General features: G+C 34.4%; 1 protein-coding gene and 1 pseudogene across 4 annotated transcripts; both read left to right on the top strand.

The window, feature by feature from the left end:
- Positions 1-804: 804 nt before the first annotated feature.
- LOC146927647 (pentatricopeptide repeat-containing protein At3g09040, mitochondrial-like) lies at positions 805-4294 on the top strand. The gene is made up of 2 exons (XM_085700905.1): positions 805-3968; positions 4050-4294. The coding sequence occupies exon 1, from the start codon at positions 968-970 to the stop codon at positions 3842-3844; it is 2877 nt and encodes a 958-aa protein (XP_085557031.1). The 5' UTR covers positions 805-967; the 3' UTR covers positions 3845-3968; positions 4050-4294.
- Positions 3908-9540, top strand: LOC146927646 (protein RTF1 homolog pseudogene; annotated as a pseudogene). 3 transcript variants are annotated; one of them, XR_015005796.1, is made up of 3 exons: positions 3908-3968; positions 4050-4098; positions 7146-9540. The product of XR_015005796.1 is annotated as a protein RTF1 homolog pseudogene, transcript variant X3 (transcript). The 3 variants fall into 3 exon arrangements; XR_015005794.1 differs by lacking the exon at positions 3908-3968 and having other exon boundaries at positions 3984-4098; XR_015005795.1 differs by lacking the exons at positions 3908-3968; positions 4050-4098 and adding an exon at positions 4925-6143.
- The last annotated feature ends 311 nt before the right edge of the window (positions 9541-9851 follow it).

The following is a 9851-nucleotide window of genomic DNA, read 5'->3' as shown; positions in this document are numbered from 1 at the left end:
AAGAAAAAGAAATTCACTTACTTATATGCAATCAAATATGAATGAAAAATATTTTGATTCACTTTTTAATCTTCCACAGAGATTGATTGAACATCAGGATTGTTTGATCGTTTGAGGGTGAAAGAGAGTGACAATAAATGAAATCAAAGTTTTAAAAGAATTTATATAAAAGGGCAATTTTGGTATTATCAAAAACTTTTAAGAAAATTTAGGTGTAACCAGAAATATATGGGATGTGAATAGAAAAATTCATTTATTTATTGTCGTATCAATCGTAGAAAATTAGTTTTCATCAATAAAATGTGTTATCAATGAGTATTTTGAAATTTCCATTGTTGTGCCACCGAAATGACTATTATTCGATAGGTCAAATACCTCCGTGGGTCCTTTAAGTTTCACGTTTGTTTCAGATAGGTCCTTTAAGTTTCTAAGGTTTCAGATTGGTCCTTTAAGTTTCGAGTTTGTTTCGGATAGGTCCTTTCTGTCAACCTCCGTTAAGGCAAAGTTGTTATGTCCGTTAAGCAAAAGTTAATATGTCCGTTAAGTGGGTGAGGTGGTTCTCTCTAACACTTGGCATCAATTTTTCCCCAACCAGATCAACTTTGGCTTAATGAAGGTTGATAGAAAGGACCTATCTGAAACAAACTCGAAACTTAAAGGACCTATTTGAAACCTTAGAAATTTAAAGGATTTATCTGAAACAAACTCGAAACTTAAAGGACCTATCTTAACATTTGAAATTTAAAGGATCTATCTGAAACAAACATGAAACTTAAAGGACCCGGAAGATATTTGGCCTATTCGATACATAAAGTCATAAACTCGTGCGGCTGCATTAGTGGAAAACGAATACCCGCCGCCGAGCAAAGGAACTGTGATTCTGGGAACACATCAAACAAACGAATGAATCATTCATCCAACTGTAATTACCTTCATTAGTTACATACCTACAGCAGATACAACATAGATGCGCGTAGCAGTTAGAGCAAAATGTTTACTCACTACTCATCATTTCAGCTTCATCATTCACCCTCCAATTTCCCAATTCTTCAAAACCAACCATGTCCTCCACTACCAAATTCCCAAGCTCATTCACTCTCAATTCCACTCCAATACCCACGTGGCATTTGAAACCGTTACAACAAATTCAAATTCCCTCATTTCCACATACTCACGCCAAGGCTTATACCTCAAAGTTCTTCAAACTTACACTTCATTGATAAACTCATCTCAACAACCAAACCAATCAACATTCTCAACAACATTATCATCATGTACAAAACTCGAAAACCTCGAATTCGGAAAATTACTTCATACCTCCATTATAAAAAACGGATTCGAATCTGATCCAGTAATCGCATGCCACCTCATTCATTTCTACGCGAAATGCAAATGTTTGAGCTCAGCTCGAACATTATTCGATTCTGTGTCGAGGTTACATACCCTCGACACAGCTACATTAACTGCTTTAATTGGCGGTTATGTTCGTGTTGGTTTGAACGATGACGCACTCCAACTGTTTGATGAAATGCGGAGTAGTTTTGTTTTGGATGAGTTGGTGATTGTGACGGTTTTGAATGCGTCTGTGAATTTAGGGAAGTTGGATTACGCTTGTAAATTGTTTGATGAGATGGATGGTTGTAGTAATGTTGTTGCGTGGAATGTTATGATTTCTGCTCATGGTAAGAGAGGTTATTATAAGGAGGCGGTTGAATTTTATCGCAAAATGAGGATGAATGGTGTGATATCTTCGAGGTCTACATTGGCGAGTATTTTGAGTGCGGTTGCTGGTTTGGGTGATTTAGGGAGTGGTTTGTTGGTTCATGGTGAAGCGGTTAAATTAGGGTTTGAGTCGAGTGTTTATGTGGCGAGTTCGTTGATTAATATGTATGGGAAATGTGACATGTTGTATGATGCAAAGAAAGTGTTTGATGTTGTGTGTGATAGAAATGTTGTTATGTGGAATACAATTCTTGGAGTTTATGCACAGAATGGTAGTTTAAGTGATGTTATGGAGTTGTTCTCTGAGATGATGGGGTGTGGAAATGACCCGGATGAGTTTACGTACTCTAGCATTTTGAATTCATGTGCGTGCTTCGAATTCTTAGATATCGGTCGTCAGTTGCATTCAACTATTATCAAGAAAAGGTTTACGGATAACTTATGTGTGAACAATGCGTTGGTAGATATGTATGCTAAGGCTGGGGCTTTGAAGGAAGCACGAAAACAATTTGAGCGCATGAAATATCGAGATAATATTTCGTGGAATGCCATTCTTGTTGGATACGTACAAGAAGAGGAAACTGAAGCTTTCAACATGTTTCGGAGAATGAATCAGCATGGCGTAGTACCGGACGAGGTATGCATGGCCAGTATTCTCAGTGCTTGTGGAAATATTAAGGTACTAGAAGCAGGACTGCAGTTCCATGGCCTTTCAGTTAAGTTGGGTTTAGACACAAACCTTTTCGCTGGAAGTTCTCTTATTGACATGTATTCCAAGTGTGGGGAAATTGAAGATGCGCGTAAAGTTTATTCTTGCATGCCCGAGTGGAGTGTGGTCTCAATGAATGCTCTGATTGCAGGATATGCTATAAAAGATACAAAAGAAGCAATTAATCTTCTGCATGAGATGCAGATATTGGGATTGAAGCCATCTGAAATCACATTTGCCTCCCTCATAGATTGTTGTAAGGAGTCTCCTAAGGTGATTTTAGGGATGCAGATTCATTGTGCTATATTAAAGAGTGGTCTTTTATGTGGTAGTGAATTCTTAGGTACCTCTTTGTTGGGCATGTATATGGATTCACAGATGTTAGCCGAAGCAAACATTCTTTTCTCGGAATTATCTAACCTTAAGAGCATTGTACTGTGGACAGCTTTAATATCTGGACATACTCAAAATGATTGCAGTGATCAGGCCTTAAACTTGTATCGAGAAATGCGTGACAACAATATCTTACCAGACCAAGCAACATTTGTTACCGTTCTGCGAGCCTGTGCACTCTTATCCTCGCTGCAAGACGGTCAAGAGATACATTCTCTGATTTTCCATACTGGTTTTGACTTAGATGAATTAACCAGCAGTGCCCTTGTAGATATGTATGCTAAATGTGGAGATGTAAAAAGTTCTGCAAAAGTTTTCAAAGAATTGCCTATAAAAAAAGATGTGATTTCTTGGAATTCAATGATTGTTGGGTTTGCGAAAAATGGTTATGCGGAAAGGGCATTGAAGGTCTTTGATGAGATGACTTTATCATCTGTTTCACCGGATGATGTCACATTCCTTGGAGTGCTCACTGCCTGTAGTCATAGAGGGCTGGTTTCTGAGGGTCGACAAATTTTTGACAACATGATAAACTATTACGGCATTCAGCCAAGAGTAGATCACTACGCTTGCATGGTTGATCTACTTGGTCGATGTGGTTTTCTTGAAGAAGCTGAAGAGTTCATTGACAAACTAGATGTTGAACCCAATGCAATGATTTGGGCTAATTTATTGGGTGCTTGCAGTATACATGGAGATGAAAAAAGGGGACTGAGAGCGGCTGAGAAACTTATCGAGTTAGAACCGCAAAATTCTTCTCCATATGTACTACTTTCTAATATGCATGCTGGATCAGGACATTGGGGTGAAGCTAAATCTCTAAGGAGAACAATGGTGCAGAATGAAGTCCAAAAAACGCCCGGGTGTAGCTGGATTGTAGTTGACAAAACGAAAAACTTGTTTGTCGCCAGCGATATGTCACATCCTAGTTCTGATGAAATTTCACATGCTTTGAAGCACCTGGCAGCACTAATGAGAGACAACAGATTGCAGGAAGATGGAATTTCACAGGCCAGTTAAATTTAGTTGCTCAAAGGAATGGGAAAAGAGAGAAAAGATGGAAATAACTCTTCTTTATGTTATTTTTAAAGTGTTTCTTGTTTGTGGAAAGGAAAAGAAAAGAAATGAATAACCATTTACAAAGGTTGAATAGAGTGTATTCTTATAGTTTTTTTTTTGTAAATAGGTAGACATCATTTACATTATGTGATGCTTATTTGAACAGGAGATTCTGTTTCATCTTTGCTTGGACTGGTTTCTTTCAGCCTCCTGAGGTCAGCTGCTTTAATTTTTGATTTTTAATATCATTTTTTTTGGTTACTCTTCTCTTATATGGTTAATATCATATGATTTTTAATATCATTTGATATCAATGGCTGGCTTTAATTATGAATTATCTTTGAAGCTTTACATTTTGATATTTATCATTGGTTGATATGATGCTATATGATATATTTACTATTTTTATTGTCTCTGAAATGCCTTCATTTACAACAAATTCAAATTCCCTCGTTGCCACATACTCACGCCAAAACTAGTTCCAAAAAGTTCTTCAAAATTACAACCCCTCATTGTTCCAACTTGAATTATTTCGAACAATTTGTTATTTGGCAGAGCTCATCAACCATTTGAGTAGAGTCAATTGATTTCAATAGAATTTTTTTTTACATTAAAATATTTTATGAAAAATTCTAGTCTCTTTTATTTTTTTGGACAAGAATGAAAAGTTATACTACCTCTGTCCCTAATTATAAGACTTTTTAAGAAAAAAATTGTCCCTTTTTATAATACCCCTTTGGTATTTTCATTTATTTACCAACATACACTTTTTTATTTTGCATCTTTTTTTTTTTAATCAACAATAAATATTATGTTGAAAACATAAATTAACTCTCTCTTAAGGATAAAATTGTAAAAACAATAATAATTATATACAAATTTAATACTACAACCAACTTTCTTGATCTCTGTAATTTTTGCAAAAAACTCCTATATTTAGGGACAGAGGTGGTAGTTAATAGACAAAGCTAAAAGTATTGTACTTAGCATGTATTCCTTGATCTCAAATATAAGCCAAGATTACTTTATTTCGGATACATTGAATAATCGATGTATCGTTTACAATATAGATCTGATATATTAATTAAGGGGGCTGCTAACTTACACCCACCTAAAAGGTGCAAGTTAGCAACCTACACCCACTTGATTATTTACACTCATTTTTATAAGTATTATTAAGATGCAAGTTAGCAACCTTCACTAATTTACATCCACTTTCATCATTCCAAATATTATTTCCTTAAAAGTTTGTCTTTATTACATGTTTTGTACCTTAAGTATGTCATTGTCTTTTTTGTTTCTTTTTTTAAGGATCTTTTTTAAGCTAGTTACAAAATTGTCCTTCTATTTAAAATTAATTAGAATATAAACAAAAAGGTGTTTTAGTAAATTATAAGTGGGTGCAGCTTGCTAACTTACACCTTAGTGTTTTTAGGTGGGTGTAAGTTAGCAGCCCCATTAATTAAACAATAAATATACAAAATGAATATTTGTTTATAATTGAGATCAAAGTGAATATAAATTTGTATTCAAACGAATTAAACTTTCACTAAACAAAACATTGTGCTTATTTAGCATGCATAATTTTTATACGCAATGCTATTGGAACGCACCGTTTTGATAATAATGAGACACCTACATTTTTCAACTCAAATTTTGTGCTACAAAAATTCTCATCTATATTAAAAAAAAGTTCATTTTTACAAAACTTAAAAATAAAAAGAAAAGGTGACAACAAAAACATTTTTCACCGTATAAATATGTTGAATGGTGTAGGTTATCTAAATGGTGTGTTCCAATAGTTATATTTTTTCAATTTTGCTTTACGACCACTTAAACTTTTCTTAAAACAAACGGAATCCACAATCTAATTCATCAATAAAAATTGATAGCATTTTATATAACATGATAATAATGTAGACAATAAAATGTATAAATATTTTTTTTTAACACTTTAGAAAAATATATCTCATATAATTTCAGTAATACAAACATGCACTCCCATTAGATAATAGACTATTTTGTTGGAAGAAGCAGTCAAACAATATGTGTGGAATTTGTACGTAACTATAGGAGTTAGTTTCCAGAAATAGTGAGTTCTAATTATTTTACGGAGTTTTGATTGCATGAATTTCGTATCTCAAATAACTCTTGTTGAATGTTGTTATAATATATACAACCATAACATTTTTTACTTTTTATGTTCTTGAGCCATTCCTTGTGAGCTTGGTATTCCATTACACATTTGCCTCTTGCTAAGGTTTGTTTATCTTTTGTTTTTCTTTCTCTTTTGCCATATTTGCTTCACTTTTATTGAATGCATGCATATATTGCAACATTTCTATATACTTCAATGTTAAATTTTGATACCGTCAAAAAAATACAATCAATCATATGTGTGACTTTAGATGTAATTATGATCAACGCCGAACTTTAAAAGGTGGATGTTTCATATAAATTGCAACATTTATATATATTCTTCAATGTTAATGTTGAACGTTTTTTTTTTTTTTTTGAGGGATGTTAACGTTGAACGTTAAAACGTGTATATTTCATATATATTGCGACATTTACAATTTACATATATGTTCAATGTTTAATTTTGATATTGTCAAACAAGTGCAATCAAATATATATTTTAGAAGTAATTTTGATTAATGTTAAATATTTTTTAAGAATCTGAGAATTATGATAGATTAACTTTGCAAAAAAGTATTTACATGGATAATGTACATGAATAAAATCCAACTTCAATACTAATGTCTAGGGAAGACTAAATTTATTTATTAGTATATATGCATTTGGTTAGTGGTTCCCTCGATGAGTGTGTATAGAAAAATATATGTTGAGAGAAGTCAAGTCGTTATATTGATTATAGTTATCTTAAGAGATTAGTCTCTGCAATTACATATTATGAATATGATATCGTTACAACCAACACGCGTTGGCTCAATTGGTAAGGAACGGGTCACTTCCTTGCAGAAGGTTGTGTGTTCGATTCCCTCTGCCGATGTGAGGGCAGTGTTGGTGGATGATCTGTAAGTACCTCTATAAGTGCCCTTTGGGCCCGGAGGCATGCCCTGACCCTGGTGGTGACCGGAGCCGAACCCACCTAAATTTTTTGTAACCAAAAAAAAAAAATGATATCGTTACAAACTAGATGGCCTTCATTATAATCAAATAAAAAGAAGTTTATTTCAATGATTTTCGAAACTCCAAAGTGAAAAACTAATTGCATATTTGTGGATGTCTTGCATAACAGGAAAACCGATATATAATAACTTGAACTGCACACCACAAGAAAATAGAGGATGGCAGACTTGGAAAACATGCTTCTAGAGGCAGCAGGTGTGACAAAGCGACAAAAGCTTCGAAACACGAGACAGACACACGAGGATGCATCATTATCTGATAATGAAAGTGATTCCAAAGAGGAAGATTCCGATAAAGGTGTTGGTAATGGAAACAAAAGGCCAAAAACAATCACATCTCAAGTTCCATTGAAGAAGAGGTTAGAATTGGAAACTACCAAAAGAGGTAGCAATGAAGACAAAAACAAAGGAGAAGGAATCGAATTGACGGATCGTGAAGATGGTGTTAGAGAAGATGATAGCAGTGAAGAATCTGAGGGTATTGGTAGTGATCTTTACAAGAATGAAGATGACAAAAAAAGGCATGCTAAGATGACAGAACTCGAAAGAGAAATGATTTTATCTGAAAGAGCAACCAAAAAAGGCGATAAAGAGCTAAAAGAGAAAATGATCATGAGAATGAAGAGAGAAAACAATAATTCATCTGCAAGAGCTTCTAGTTCTAATAATCAATCATCACCTCTTCCTTCGTCTACCAAGATTCGTTCTTCAGCTAGACATGCCGAGAAAACAGCTGCAAAAGGCGATGCCTTAAGCGAATTGCGCGCGAAAAGAATGAAGCAACAAATCACAGACAATCATGGAAAATCAGAAGTGAAGAAAAAGAAGACAGAAACATTGGACACTAGTCCAAGTAGCTCAAGTGAAAGTGAGTGTGTTGTGAGATCTGAAAGTGAAAAAGAATCTTCTTCTGATGATGGCGAATTAGTTGACAGGGATGATGATAAGAACATGGATGAATTAGATAAACCATCATTTGAAGATATCAAAGAAATTACCATAAAGAGGTCAAGGCTTGTGAAATGGTTGAATGAACCATTTTTTGAGGAACTAGTAGTTGGTTGTTTCGTCCGAGTTGGTATAGGAAAATCGGAAAATGTACCTGTTTATAGACTCTGCATGGTTCAAAAAGTTGATTGCGGTGATCCAAATAAACACTACAAAGTAGAAAATAAAGTGACTCATAAGTACTTAGTTTGTGTTTGGGGAAGTGAAAATTCTGCTAAAAAAATTCAAGTTGCTGTAGTTTCTGAATCTGCACCATTAGAGAAAGAGTTCAAATATTGGATTAGAGAAGTTGAGAGAACATGTAGCTATATGCCAGGTAAGGTAAATATAATGGAAAAGAAGGAAGCTATAAAAAGAACAAACACATATGTTTACTCGGCTGCTACGGTGAAACAAATGTTGGAGGAGAAAAAAACTGCACCCTCTAGGCCATTGAATGTTGCAGTCGAAAAGGATCGGTTGAAGAGGCAGTTTGAATTAGCGGAAAGTAAAAACGACGAGGCATGGATGGAGAGGATACAAACAAAGTTGACGGAATTGAAAGCACTGCGTCGTGCGAGAGAGAACGATGTTAAGGCTATTCGGCTTGAAGAGATTAACAGAAAGAATCGCATTGAGAATTATAAAATCTTGTCTGAGCATAGAAATATGATGAATGCGAATTTGAAAGCGGGAGAAGAAGGGTATGATCCTTTTTCTAGAAGTTGGACAAGGTCAAGAAACTACTACAAAGAATATCAAGGTAAAGAAGAAAAGGACGATAAAATAGTTGGTGTCGAGGCTACAAAAGAATCATTGAAAGAAGCTGCTAATGCAGGAAAGTTAACTGATACTATTGCTCCTGTGGATGTTGAAACAGAATCAAATATGTTGCATGATTTTAAGTTGGAAATTTCATTGGCTGAACTTCAGAAATTTGGTAGTGGAGAAGAACAAAGAAGAAATGCGTTTTTTGCAAGGAAACAAAAAATTGAAGCAACAATTGGTTATCAAGTACCTGAAAATGATGGGAGAAAACATCATCTTACATTAACTATTAGTGACTATAAGAGAAGAATGGGGCTTCTTTGACTAAGAAGTTTTATGCTAATGCAACTAATTATTAGTGGCAATTTAATTTCATTATTTTACTAGACTGTTTGTAAAATCAGCATTGCTATTCATCACGACATGCTTTGTCCCGACGCTTTCCCGAACAGTACAATGCCACAATAAAAGGGAGGGCCCACAATACATGGGAGGGTATTCTTGTAATTAAGGGAAAAACATTTAGTTGAAATAAGCTTGTCGGGACTATTTCGGGAACAAGCTTGTCGGGACATGCAGCATTATTCTTGTAAAATTTACATTTAGTAGTAAATTTGCAAAAATAAAATTTATTAATTTAGCGGTCCACCTGCCACCTATGCTACAAGTGAGAACTCTAATTTTCATTCCTTGTTTGAATTGTCAAATCTCTTACTCATACTCAATCAAATGCATCAGCTCTTACAAGTACCTTAAGCGCGAAGGCTTGAATTTGTGTTTATGTATTATCATAAAGTTTTTCTCTATAAGCTACTGGTAGGTATTTTTCATTGAGTCAAATATAAACAAATACAATTGAAAAAGAAAAAAAAAATTATGGATGAGTATCATCGAAAATTTGAAAGCAATTTTAGAGAAATAATATTTTGACATCAAATAATGTATGTTAAATACGGTGTCAACTAATTGTGTGTATTTTTTGAATATTGAATGTATAGGAGATAAAAAGGCCAATTCTATGATGACATGTGGACTGAACGTCCACCGCATTGAAGCACAAT

This window comes from Medicago sativa, chromosome 4 (assembly GCF_051527215.1).
Source record: "Medicago sativa cultivar Bolivia chromosome 4, Bolivia_mono, whole genome shotgun sequence".
In the NCBI taxonomy this organism is placed as follows: Eukaryota; Viridiplantae; Streptophyta; class Magnoliopsida; order Fabales; family Fabaceae; genus Medicago; species Medicago sativa.
Note: the sequence above shows the minus strand (reverse complement) of the source record. Positions and strands in the feature narration are given on the sequence as shown.